Source organism: Microtus ochrogaster, chromosome 5 (genome assembly GCF_000317375.1).
Source record: "Microtus ochrogaster isolate Prairie Vole_2 chromosome 5, MicOch1.0, whole genome shotgun sequence".
Lineage (NCBI taxonomy): Eukaryota > Metazoa > Chordata > Mammalia > Rodentia > Cricetidae > Microtus > Microtus ochrogaster.
Window position 1 is genome coordinate 96261898 of NC_022012.1, and position 14635 is coordinate 96276532.

At 39.2% G+C, this 14635-nt stretch overlaps 1 protein-coding gene across 1 annotated transcript; it reads left to right on the forward strand.

Moving 5' to 3' along the window:
- Nucleotides 1-1947: 1947 nt before the first annotated feature.
- Nucleotides 1948-6631, forward strand: LOC101982275 (C-C chemokine receptor type 5). Its single transcript, XM_005348177.3, has 2 exons — nt 1948-2007; nt 3452-6631. The coding sequence occupies exon 2, from the start codon at nt 3463-3465 to the stop codon at nt 4522-4524; it is 1062 nt and encodes a 353-aa protein (XP_005348234.1). The 5' UTR covers nt 1948-2007; nt 3452-3462; the 3' UTR covers nt 4525-6631.
- The last annotated feature ends 8004 nt before the right edge of the window (nt 6632-14635 follow it).

Genomic DNA, 14635 nt, shown 5'->3' on the forward strand with positions numbered 1-14635 from the left:
TCATCCATTGCTGGTGGGAATGCAATCTTGTGCAACCACTTTGGAAATCAGTGTTTCGGTTTCTCAGGAAATTTGGGATCAACCTACCCCTGGACCCAGCAATACCACTCTTGGGAATATACCCAAGAGATGCCCTATCATATGATAACATTCATTCTTTCACACATCTTCTAGCACATCACTAACAGGAGAGACAATGGAATTTCAGAGGTAAAGTAGCTTGCCAAGACCACACTGAGTGACTTTTGAGCCGCATAGCTTCTCCACACTGCCCTCTGGAGGTAAGCTATAGCTCTCATATCTTCCACTACCCTATGAAACTATCTCAGCACAGCCTAAGCCCTAACAATATGAATCAATAGTATTCACAAACAGAATTATAAAATTTGTCTAGCAGCCCTGGAGAGGTCTACCTCAGAGAATGATAAAGAAATGCAGATTTTAAATTGTGTTTATTTTGAAAAGACTACTGCATAACTAAGAGATTGCTATTTACTTTGTGTGTAGTTTGTCCATATATTTGTTGTTAGTGCCTCTTATTGCTACCAAACTCAGATCTGGACACTTACCACATAGAAAATTAGTCCCCAGGACACAATAATTGGAAAAAATGAAGCGGAATTTATTGAGGATGCCAGTCACCTGAAGGGAAGAACACTCCCCTGTTCCAAGTCTATGGGGGAAGTGGGAATATTTATGTTAGGGCAAGATTAAAGTTTAAGTGTAGAATCAGCATTTCCAGGAACTTGATAATCTTGGAAATGAGGAATAAGAACAAAGCAAAATGGAGTCACTGAAGGCAACAGCCTGTTTTAACAGCTCGTGACATACTACTGTTATTCAGCCTAACATACATATGAGGCAGTTGATGGGAGTCAAGTGTGGCAGTCTAGCTGCAGAAGCCTTGCTAGGGTCCATGGGCTAGGCTGCCTCTTGCTGATTTAGGAACAGATTTTTCTGTTTAAAGTTTTCTTACCTTCCTATAGGTCATAAGTCAAAGCTGCTGTTTCTACAGTTGAGGGGCCCTTGTGTCTCATTGGTACCTCTTTGCTGTGTTTTCATCTCTGCTGTCATTCCTTGATGTTTTTAAAAAATTCATCCACCACCTAGGAGACCTGATATGGCCACATATAGCATTATCATGTAGTCTGAATTTTATCATGCACTTTTTTCACTGCTGCATGAAAAACCCTCCATGTCTCCAGATAATTATGTTCTTGGAGTGAGGCACTTTGTTACCTTCAAATCTGACGTAGAGTAAGTACTCACACATTTCTACTTAAAATGTACAATTATGTGTTTCACCAGTTACCAGATATAGGAGAGAGCCAAGAAATATGCTTGGCTCCCAGGAAAATGTAAACCCTTTTTTGCCAGTTGCTTTAGTTTACACAGAAGAGTCATACTGGATGATAAATGTAGGAAAGCGAGGGGAGGATGGGTAAAAGAAGGAACAAAGTTCTGTTCTGTAATGAACCTTCTATCTGATTTTAATTTTAATCTGATTGGCTGGAGTTTACTTTAACCAAGAGCAACTGGGAGGAGAGCACATCTTTTTGTCCTTTGGGCTTTACCAGTGAGACACTGAGGTATTGTGTACGTTATTTGTCTCTTAAACAGTGATTCTCTTGATTCAAATGTGGGCTTTGAGAAATGGATACAAGTATTCTTCTATCTTTAAAACTTCTTTCTAATTTCTAATAGGCTATGGAGTGGGGTTGGTTGAGCAGAGAACATAAGTAAAATAATGTGAGGAGGGAAACTACTCAATAAAATTTCAGACCAGAGCTGCCTTCTATTTTCTGCTTTAAACGCAACTTTAATGAAAAAAGAAGAACTGATCCAACACCCCTCCACCCTGAGACACTACGTAATACCCGTTCTCATAAAACTCCACCCCCCTTGAAAGAAATCTTGTTTCGTACTTTATACTGTCTATATGTTTGATTTGTACAACACTCATAGCCAGAGGAGCTGAGACATCCGTTCCCCCTACAAGAAACTCTGGTAAGTCACCTCTTAACCCTTGGGAGGTTAGTTTAGCTCAGCCTCTATGATGAGTAAAAACTTCAACAGGAAATCCTGAGCGGACATCTGTCAGCACCAGGTGCTCACTGGATTATCTGAAAATATAATCTTTAAGATACAGAAAGGGTAAGAATTTAGGATATGTTTCCGTATGTGATGTCATCCAGTATATAAAACATAATTGTGAATGAAGTATTTAAAAGAGACAATAGTTTGTTTTTTTTTTAAAAAAAAAAAGCAGAGTTTTTACCTCTTAAAATAGCTTCTACAGCAATGATACTGGCTGAAAACTGGTTTGATAATCATTATCTTCATCTGAGAAGAGATGAAACCTCTCTGTGGGTCATCTGGAGCATAGGTGTGTCAGAAGCTCTAAGTCTCTTGTGCTCTCTTTCTTCCCCTGCCCCACCTGTCTCCCAGAAAAGAGGGGGAAACTAAAAATTGTCTAAGTTCATATCAAATTACAAATATCTAAGTTACTTGCAGAGGATTTTTGTTCTGGCTCAGCACTTGAAGGTGAGATTTTCTGGGTGTTTCTCTCAACTGTCTAAGTTTAGAGGTTTGAGGATCAAGTAGAGAAAATTCTCAAGTACAGCAGTAGAACTTAGACAGGACAAGTCTGTGGTCAGAGGCTGAACACAGGACTATTTAGCCTGTAAGATATTCATTCATGGAGATGGAGGAAACATTTTAGATCTGACCATTTCTTCTGCTTATATGAGAACTTTTGGTGGCAGCAACTTAGAAAGCAGAGATAACTTCATAGAAGAGATGAAGATGGCCCACTTTAATAACTAATAACAGATTCTATGGCACTGTGAGAGTACTTGGACATCAGCACATTTTATCTTGACTACAGAGAGGCAAAATGTTACTAAAAGTGTGTTAATTACCAAGAAGCAACAGGCAACATGTCAGTTAAGGGTTCATGATCCCTGAATTCAAAATCAGTGTGGTGTGGTTTTGTGTTGACTTATTCATTCTCTCTGTACTCGGGGCCATTTTATCTAGAAAAATGTGAACGATATTACCTGCCTCAAACAGTTACCTTAAGTATTTAATGAATGAGTAGGTAAGACACTTAAAATGGTGATTAGAACTCAGTGTTCATTCTTGCTGGCATTTGTGCAGCACCTACTATTTGTGGGCAAATGCCTAGAGACAGAATCTTCAATAGAGGTCTTAAACCTGTGCACAGTGCCTGGCTCAGTTTCACAGATTAATTCACCCCACACTGATAGATAAAGCAATATTTTATTTGATGAAATGCATCTTTCATGAATTTTAGCTCATACAACAAGGGAAAAATTAAATGTAGAAATCTATGCCTCAAAGACCTACTAAATTATAAAACCATTTGTAATTGTGGTAGATGAATAACAGCTTTTAACTTCATTAAGCATTGTATTTTCTGTGTTCATAGATTCTTATAAAATGGATTTGCAAGTATCAAGTACGACCTATCTCTATGATGATTATGATGGGGCAACACTCTGCCAAAAAACAAATGTGAAACAAGTTGCAGCCCAGCTCCTACCCCCACTCTACTCTCTGGTATTCATCTTTGGTTTTGTGGGGAACATGTTGGTCTTCCTCATCCTGATAAACTTCAAGAAGCTGAAGAGCATGACTGACATCTACCTGTTCAACCTGGCCATCTCTGACTTGCTCTTCCTGCTCACTCTCCCATTCTGGGCTCACTATGCTGCAAATGAGTGGGTCTTTGGGAATATAATGTGTAAATTACTAACAGGACTCTATCACATTGGTTATTTTGGTGGAATCTTCTTCATTATCCTCCTGACAATTGATCGATACTTGGCTATTGTCCATGCTGTGTTTGCTCTGAAAGCCAGGACAGTCACCTTTGGGGTGATTACAAGTGGAGTCACTTGGGTGGTGGCTGTGTTTACTTCACTCCCAGAAATAATCTTCATCAAATCTCAAAAAGAAGGTCATCATTCTACGTGTAGTCCTCATTTTCCACACAGCCAATATCATTTCTGGAAGAGTTTCCAAACATTAAAGATGGTCATCTTGAGTCTGGTCCTGCCCCTACTTGTCATGGTCATCTGCTACTCAGGAATCCTCCAAACCCTGTTTCACTGTAGAAATGAGAAGAAGAGGCACAAGGCTGTGAGGCTCATCTTTGCCATTATGATTATCTACTTTATTTTCTGGACTCCCTACAACATTGTCCTTCTTCTGTACAACTTCCAGGAATTCTTTGGACTGAATAATTGCAGTAGTTCTAATAGACTAGACCAGGCCATGCAGGTGACAGAGACTCTTGGAATGACACACTGCTGCATCAACCCTGTCATCTATGCCTTTGTTGGAGAGAAGTTCCGGAATTATCTCTCAGTGCTTTTTCAAAAACACATTGTTAAACGTTTTTGCAAACACTGTCCAATCTTCCAGCAAGACAATCTTGATCGTATAAATTCAGTCAATACCCGATCCACAGGGGAGCAGGATGTTTCTACTGGTTTATGACCTGGGCTGAGTTTTGTATATCACTTAGTTTTGTATGTAGCTTGGGAATAGAAATGTTTTTTTTAAAAAAGAAGTTAATATTGTAGAGGGCCTAAGATGCATGCATGTTTGGATATTTATTTTAGCTAGATGGGGTCTTTTAAAGCCTATTGGTTTTAGAAGCCAAATGAGATAGTAATCCCTGGCCTCATTTCCACTCACCTCCAGTTATGGCAAACTCTTTTTTAGCCACAAAAATTCACTATAAAAAAATCCCAAGAATTTGGAGATTTTTAAGCTTGACTATCTGAGCAGAAATAACATCAATCAGGAAGAATGCCTTATACAGTCTTTTTCCCTATACAAGGCAAAATTCAGGCTATAAGTATACTTAAAATAGATCTTTGTCTTGCCCTGAGAAGAAAAGATGAGAGTGTGATTAGTTAGAAAATAAATAACTGAGCTCTATGAATTAGTTCCATAGATTTGTATGATCGGGTAAATGCTCTGTGGCCTGGGAGGGGTGAGAACAAATCTTTTTATAAGAAGGGATTTGAACTGGATCATATGTTAGTAAATGAGAGGGAGGGAAGTCATTCTTTGGGTAGCAAGACTACACTAGCAAAACAAAGGCAGACCTGTGGCTATTTGGAAAGGCCATGGAGAGAGAGTCAAGGCTGGATAACAACGCACCATGTCAGCTTTGCTCCTTCAAAGTTATAGCAGAGTGGAAGCACATGGACAGGTTTGTAAAAAGCTTATTTCATGGCTTTGGTGAGCATTCAGGGAAAGCAGATCAGCAGCAATAAGTTCAGAGTGAGATTAGGCCACCTTGGCTAGACAGTGGGGAAGCACCACTTTGGCATATAGGACCTAGAGTCAGCAGAATTTTGGGTAAATTGGAGGTAGAGGTGAACAAGAACCTCTAGACTCAAGTAGTTTGGAATAACCATAGAATAAACAACAAATACAAGAGTACAGTAAAGAGTCTGGCCTACGAGAGTAGTCTCGTTTTAAAGCCTGTAGCCTCAACTGGTATTTTGTACCTGCCCTTCATACCCAAATTTTGCCATACCAGCTTTGAAACTTAGGGTGAACCAGGGAGCTTATGAATCATGAGCCTAAAGTCTAGAAATAATACATATTCCTTGTGGATTCAGCTAAGGGTTGCTTATATAATTTGAACCCAGAGCTTTACAACTTTAAGCAGAGGCCCTAAGATATGAGGGAAGAGCATCAATTTTCTCTATTTACCTAGCAATCAGCAAATCTGAGAGAAACAATTTGCTGTGAGCTTCAGAAGTCAAGAAAGTGTAATTACCACCTTCTGTGTTCCAGGCTAAGAGTGAAGGCTTCAGTTATTCTTTAAGATGGCTTCTCCACACAAACATTGCTAAATTTATCTGTTGCAGAGAGGTTTGGGATTTTTTGTTGTTTTTTCAGTTGTTATTTATGATATTGTTTTGAATTTTGGAGCAGTTAAGATCTTCACAGTGAAGATTAAGGGGAGAAACAAAAGGATGAGAATCATTCAAAGGATTAAAGTGTCTGGCTAACAAAAGGTGCTACTTGTTTTTCTCAAACTCTGAGTGTGAAACCAGAGGCTTGTGGCTGTCAGCAGGAAGTGAGTATTTGCTTTTTTCTTTCCTGAGATCCACATTTTCTCCTCCAATTTGTAGCTGAGACTAGACTCAAATTTATGCTCCTCCTTCCTACATCTCAAACACTGCGATTACAGATGTATATGAACACACCCAGCTTTGTATTTTTATATTCTTAAGCATATAGAAAGTTGTAAATTCTTTGAAGATAATATTAATCTTATAAAAAATGCGTTTTAAAAATAATTTCATTTTTGTTCTTCCAATCACGTGAACATTTAGTAACAGTACACAAAATTATGAGAGTATTTTATAAGTAGTTATTTTGGAGAACATCCCCAAATAGTACTTATTTAAATATAGTCCTTAGCTTAAATGGATGATGATGGTGATTATATTTCCTTTAAAATATTTTTAACAGTCAACTTTCTTCCTAAAACAAATTGTTATGATAATTATTGTTAAACGCGTTACTTCTGCTGGGTGATGGTGGCACACATCTTTAATCCCAGCACTTGGGAGGCAGAGGCAGGCAGATCTCTGTGAGTTCAAGGCCAGCCTGGTCTACAAGAATAGTTCCAGAACAGGTTCCAAAGCAACACAAGAAACCCTGTCTCAAAAAAAACCAACAACAACAAAAAAAGTTGTTACTTCTAAGCCCGTAGTTCCTGAGCAGAGTTGCATGAGAGACTGTAAATTTCAAATTGTGCTTACCCTCAACCAAAAGACTTTTAATATATTTACAAATAGATGTCAGAAGTCAAGAATTTGATTGAAAATAAAGACATGCAACTTTGCAGTCTGTTATCTAAGGGGAGGCACATGGTAGGGAGGATGAGCATTGCTTTTCCTTTATTTAAAATTCTTTTCCAGAGTATGTTAGTAATTTCAGTAGTAACAACTATGTAAGACTGGAACTTCTGTCCACATGTTTCCTAGTCAGAGATAGGAGAGATACTTCAAGGAAAGTTTAAAACATGCTAGTTTTCAGTCTGCTACAACCTCAGTTTCCAAAGTAGGGTGTGTGAAGATGTCAGAGTTGGTCATGCTCCTAAAAGAAGCACAAAATGAGTAGTAAGCAAGACAGGGCTAGTACAGCAACTGTTATCAGATTCAAAGGGTTGCTTTTCATTCCTTAGATCCAAAGGTGGGATGTATCAAAGAAGAGTGGGGGGCAGCTGGGGTTAAAAGAGAAAAGAATCGGGGACCAGAGCCCTATTTGCTATGATAAAGCCAGCTGTTGTGGGAATATGGAAATGTTTGCTAGTAGCTTTTCTTGTTGCTGTGACAAAATCTGACAAAGGCAACTTAAAGAAGGGTTTGCTTTTGTTGATAGTTTGAAGGAATGCAGCCTACCATGGTGTGTGAGGAGTGTGAGGTTGTTGGTCGTGTTATATTTGCATCCAGGAAGTAGAGAGCTGAATGCTGGTTTCAGCTCCTTTCCCCTTTTCATTCAGTCCAAGTCCCCAGTCTATAGAATGGTGGTGCCCACATTCAGGGTGGGTCTTCCCTTCTCAGTTAATCCTTTCTAGAAACATCCTCATAGATACAACCAGAAATGTGTTTTCTAGGTAATTCCAGTCAAGCTATCAATACCAACCATCACAGAGTCAGTTTTTTAAATAGCTGATGTATATAGTCCTACTTACCTTTCCATATGTTAGATAAGTCCATGACAGAAAGATGCTTGAAGTGTCATATGACTATGTATATATTTCTTTCACAATTTTATAAATATTTTAATGTTTCATTTGGCTTCATATTGTTATGACTTCATTGGATTATAAATTCTGTGTTATAATTCTATCACACTTCAGGAGCCTATTTTTGTTTCAAAAGATAGTTTTTCATTTTAGTTTTGTGAGACAGGGGTTCTCTTTGTAGCCCTGTACTGGGACTCACTCACTGCCTCTGCCTCTGCCTCCCATGTGCTGGGATTAAAGGCCTGCCACCACCTCAAAAGCATATGAACCTTTTCTGCTTGAGTCAGTAGGAAGGCTATCAAAACTACAAATAACCCGGGCTATATTGCTTCCATAGTGCCCACCAGTGGCCAACTAGCAAACTACTAAGAATGCCTGGCAACCAGCTTTGACACAGCAGACAGACAAGGAGCATGGTTTCACCCAGTTGTTTACTATTTGTTTCTTTCATTCCAGTATGGACAGAGGCATATCCAGAGAAGCTCGGGTAGATGACACATAGTTCTTTCTCACTGCTTCTGAAGAACAGAAAGAGCATCAGTGTAGGACACAAGTATCACTTTGAATGAAATAAATGTTTGAGGTGGATCTGCAGAATGCTGGAGCCCAGACCTAGAATAAGGTCAGGAAATGATTTCTACCTAGGCATTTTTCACATATGTGAAACGCCCCAAACTCCGCCTTCATTTCCCTCTAACCTGCACATTCCAAGGGTTTGAAATGATCAAATATAGTTGAGATGCAGGTGGTTTCCTTTGATTTTTGTCTTCTGTTTTCTCCATTACTGTTACCACTCCTCTTGGATGCAACTCTCTTACAAAACTATATACCTTGAAAATGGAAAAGCCGTTGAGGACCACTCAGTGCAGGTGCTTCTCTCCATAGATGAAGAACAGAGTCAACACCAAGTCCTAGAGAGGGCTTCAGAGGACCTAGTATCAGCATGCTATGATAGTGTTTCCTAGTCTCAGAGGGCACTCAGTGGTAAGTCATTGAGTGGGGTAGTGGAATGGGTTCTGCTACCCCTTTTAATAATGCCTGTATAAATTCAGGAGCTTTACCTACAATTCATAGAGGCTATATTCTGTAGCTAATGTGGGTTGTAAATTTTATTTAATTTTAATGTTACCAGGGTTATTATATTGAACATTTCTAGTCTAGTTGCATATAAATAAGTATCAGCATGACTTGGATTTTGGCATCAGGTATTGAGTTACTATGCAAAATTTACCATTTTAAGCCTCAATTTTCTTCTCTATAATTGAATATAATAATGTCTGCATCATAGCTTTGATTAAAGGATAAATAGGATATTGCATGATAAGACCTTAGACTAGTGTCACCTAGCTCACAGATATTCCTGTAGATATTTGTTATTATAAAAAATTTGCTAAGCATATCTAGTTCTTCTTTAGCTTGAAGAATTCTTACAACACTCTTACCCATGTCCAGAAATTCAAATCAAATTCTGCCATGAGACAGAAGTTCCAGAAAACTGAATTCTACATGTGTGCTCCTTGCCTGTGAAATCAATACCATTTTGTATTAACCAATCAATACCACACTACAGTAATCAGTGTAATGTGCCTGGAAAATTTGTCATTGTGTTCCATATATTTCATATATTGCTCTTTCTGAAACATTTTTTTTGAGCTAGCAGGACATCAGTAAGTTTAGTCAGATATACGTAGGAGGAGGGCCCGCTTGTTTGTCCCAGCTGCCCAGCTAGCTAAGCCCCGAAATAGCCACACAGAAACTGTATTAATTAAAATACTGCCTGGCCCATTAGCTCTATCTTTTTATTGGCTAACTCCTACATCTTTATTTAACCCATTTATATCAATCTGTATGTCACCACGAGGTCGTGGGCTACCAGAAAAGTTTCAGTACGTCTACCTCCGGCCGCAGATTTATGGCATCTCTCTTGACTCTGCTTTCTTTCTCCCAGCATTCAGTTATGTTTTCCCTGCCTAAGTTCTGCCCTATCAAAAAGCCAAGGCAGTTTCTTTATTCATTAACCAATTAAAGCAACACATAAACAGAAGGACCTTCTACACTAGATATAGATTCTTTAACTCAGGGAAAACTGGGAAAGCTGGTGTAGTTTTTACCTCCACTATGGATTTCAATATATTACAAACCAGGAGAAGTACATGAGAATTAACTTATCAAGAACTAAGAGAGCAATACACAATGAAAAACCCTGGCAAGAACACATGGGAATGTGTTTACTTAGGACCTCTTCCTTCATCTACATCTAGAGCCTCATTCTCAGATGTTCCTGTAAGAAGAGGATTTAATTAGTCAACCCTAAGCCTGCCCTTCCCCCATGGAAGATAAGGAGTATCATGGCTAGGATAGGGAAGGACATTGCTTTCTTCAGTCCTCCTTCAAGAGGATGAGGGAACATGGAGAGAACTTTCACCCTTCCCGAAGCCTATTAAGAAACATTGAGACAAGGTAATACGTAAGGGGTACATAACCGTCCATAACAACATTCAGCATCCTCATAACCATTCAACAGATATTTATGGATGTCTGCCATATGCATGATGTTAATCTATTCACAAAATAGCTCCAACTCTATGAGATTCACTATTTAGGAAAAACAAGTAGGGAAATAGACAAAGTCACTTTAGTGTTTGAGAATGACAGACTTTGAGCCAAAGGAAGGTGAGCTACAGAGTCCAAGAACAGAGTCCTAGAGAAAGGGGCTCTGGGGAAAGCCCTATTCCAACCCAGAATGAGTTGGCTCACAGTTAAATGGAATACAAGTAGAAATTCTCTGCAAATGTGCAGAGGTAAAATAGAGCAAGATGCGGTTCGTTTACCTAAAGTGGCACAAAAATTAGATGAATTGATAGATGGATTATAGATATTTAAATACATAGACAGAGACAGACATGCGTCGATGGACTGGTAGATGGAAGGATAGATGTTGGATGGGTGTGTGGGCGGATGAACAGATAGACACTGTGTGGACATAGGCATGGGAAGGGAAGGAGAAGTAAGAGGTGGAGAAGGAAAAGAGGAAGAGCAACATGAGAAGAGAACAGGATAGAAGAGAAAAGAATAAACTTTTAAGGGACATTGCAGTTTTCACAAGTCACAGAAACTGACTTCCTATCACAATTTTTAAGTCTGTGCCATCTAAAATGGATCAGTTATAGTCTAATTTCTAGAAATGAAGAACATAACTGGACCCTACAGAGACAGCCAAAAGACACATTCCTGAAGAAAAGACCCATGGCCACACAGAACTGACCTGAGTCTGGTATTTCTAAGTCCAGATTCCCAGCTGTTCATTCTGTGCTCTGACCTGCTTTACCAACCTTCAAGTCTCTCCTTTATTGACAAATAAGCCCAAACTAGTCTCATTAGCTTGAGTGCTTTAATTAGCGCTTGGATAAAAGCGTCCATTTCTTGCATATTTTTATCATAAATTAGACTTATTGAGAAGCTATTATACTGGTGCAAGGACTATAATAGATACAAGTGCCATACAAGTGTCTAAATCCAGGAGCTAAAGAGCTAAACACAGCCACAATGCAGTGATGCATGTTCCATGGGCACACAAGAAGGCTTCTAGGACCAGGGTTAAGCTGTCTGAACTGTCTTCTTAGGTGACTCGATGGGAACAGGAGCCTTAATAATGAGCTTTCTAACAACTGCTAGTTACATCAGTGCAAAGGGCACATGCTTTAGAATTCAATGTTAGTATACAATCCCATAACTTTCAGGCATACTCAAGGTGCATAGTATCCATTTTTCTGTTCTGTGATACTCTAATTTTATTACTTCCTCATTCAACCGACTGTTGATTATTTTAGAGTAGTAATTCTCAATGAGAGGATTGTAGTACCCTCAGGGGATATCCAGAAATAGCTAGAGACATGTTAGTGGGTGAACTGAGAGACATATTACTAATAGGACCTTATAGGTGAAGTCAAAGATGCTACTCAGCATCCTATAATATGCACAACAATTCATTTTGCGATACTTTTTATCATTCTAACAAAATTTCTGAGCAAAACAACTTGAGGAAGAGAAGATTTAGTATTTCAGCATGGCAGAAAGATAATGGTAAAGCAGAATAGCTAACACCAAGGTGGCCAGGAAATACAGAAAAAAAAAATGACTGCTTTGGTTGGTTTTCTTTTTTTCCCCTTTTATTTCCTCTTGGCTCCTGTTGTAGAATATTACTTTAACTATGTGAGGATGTGTTGCTTTGCCTATCTAACACAGCTGAATGGTCTAATTAAAAGCTGAATATCCAATAGCTAGGCAGTAGAGGGATAGGTGGAGCTCGCAGGTAGACAGAATAAGTAGGAGGAGGAATCTAGGCTCAAGAGAAAAAAAGGGTGAGGGGGGAAAAAGGAGAGATGCCCTGGACCAGTCAGCCAGGCAGCTGCCAGACAGACAGACATGGAGAAGCAGGAAAATTAGGACATACTAATGAAAAAAAGGTTAAAAAAATGTCCCAGGGCAAAATGTAAATGAAGAGAAACAGGTTGTGTAGTTGGAGGCTGTCCATTCATTCCCGGCTTCCCAGACTCAAAATAATCACACAGAAACTATATTATTTGCAATACTATTTGGTCAAGAGCTTAAGCGTATTGCTAGCTAGCTCTTATATCCTAAACTAACCCATCTCCATTAAGCTGTTCATCACCAAGAGGTCGTGGTCTAACAGCAAAGTTTCATCAAGCTCTGGTGGAGGCATCTGTCTCTGGTGGCAGCCACATGGCTTCTCCAGACTCTGTCCTCTTTCTCCCAGCTTTACTCTGTTAAGCCATTGGCCAAAAGCAGCTTCTTTATTAACCAATGGCAATAAAACATATTCACAGCATGCAGAGAGGAATCCCAAAATAAGGTTAAAATAAGTTATAAGAGCTCGTGAGACAAGTATGAGACAAGGCCGGTCATTCATAACTAATAAGTCCCTATTTGGGAGCTGGTTGGTAGCCCAAAGATAGCCTACTATAGGCTATTATCCTGTAGTAGGGTGCTAACCACTTTTAGGATAAATCTTCCCCTTTGGATGACTCCTTCACAGACTTACCTAGAGGAGGGTTCTAGTATGTTCATCTAGGTACTTCTCAAGCTAATCAAATTGACAGACAAGATTAGTCACACAGTACGCCACTATAAAAAACTTATTAAACCAGAGAATTCATAGAAACATGGTTGAGAAACCTGTTAGTGTTTTCAGCAAACTGTAGCCTCATGAAAGAGGAATCTCCAACAAGAAGAGATTTGTACAGGCCTCTGGCTGATTTCTGCAGCTGACTCTTGGCTCATAGAATGTCCTGGATTCTTTACTTGACCATAGGAGACTCAGACTTTCTCCAGACATCCCTATTTTAATCTACACAAGTGTAACTCTGCCTTATCCATTGCCTTTCTTTATGAATCCCACCAGGGCCCAGAATTCCCCTCTTCTCAGCTTCCTTGGTGGCATCAGTGGATCAGATTTGCATATTAACTGGCAAGGTGTCCTTAGTTCATGGTAGTGCTAGGTATCTTTCTTAGTTTGTGTATATATATGAGGTGGGGTTGAATCTCTTATACAGAAAAAATGCAAGTAAAAGTATATCTATAGAAAAACAAATGGATTTTCTATGGGAATTGTGTATTAACATGGACTCAACCTCAGAATGCTAAGTGGACTCTTTAAGAATGAAAAGTATGGGGTGTTGGGAGCACAAAGTTCTTTGTGCCCTCAGATCACCAGGAAAACCAGGAATGTTAAGCACACAGCATTGTCCTCTCAAAAGTATATATAACTTGTATATATATAACTTGTTTTCCCTTCCAGAAGATTGGGAATTGGAAGTAATTACTAGCCTGGTGATCTTTATATGTAGGGTCAAGCCATATCAAGCTCCCACAACCAGGACCAGAAGTGTCTAATATACCAAATAACCTATACACACTAGCTGTATAGGTTCCTTCCTTAAACTCTTAAGCTAGTACATGCATCCTATCTCTAGAACCTATCTTCTTGGAAGAAATGGCATGTAGTTTAAGTTTCTATGTAATTACATCTTCTTGTGCACTGGTGATTTATTATACCAGGAAATTTTCCCCAAATTGTATTGTGTTTAAATCTGCTGCCAACAAACCACCTGGCATCAGACCCCTGAAGTGTGATCCAGCTGGACTAAGTCAAGTTGAACCCGGTTTTCATTCTCACTTCTTTGCAGATCATATTTCTGTTGACCATGATAACTGCAGGGACCCCCCAACAAGGGGGAAGTAAAAAAAAATAGTGGAACTAGAATCCATTTCAGAGCTGTTTGTCCACAAGACTAGAGTATCTAACGTGGCCAGGAAACATAGAAAGAACAGCTGCTTTGGTTGGTTTTCTTTTTCCTCATTTTTATCCCTTCTGGGATCCTAACCTGAAGAAAGGCATGCCACGCTTTCAGGACAAATCTAATCTTCCCCTCAATACTAAAGAGAGTAAGGAAGACTCTAAATGTTACAGGAATAACACTGCAGGTAACAACCATTGCTGGTAGGTTGACCCCAAAGTAGGAATGAAGATAGAAGACAGAGAAGATGGATTTATCATAAAGCATATAAGGTGAAAAATACTAAGCCAGAATGAGTGCCAGTTTTGAACCTTTCATTGGTGATGGCTTATGGAGACTGTGGTGGAGGAGTCAAGCTGAAGACAGAGATGTGGCTACTGCCATTTCAAGAATAGAACAGGCTCTGCAGTCTGCAGCAGATGACACTATGCATTCTTCTTCTTCTTCTTCTTCTTCTTCTTCTTCTTCTTCTTCTTCTTCTTCTTCTTCTTCTTCTTCTTCTTCTTCTTCT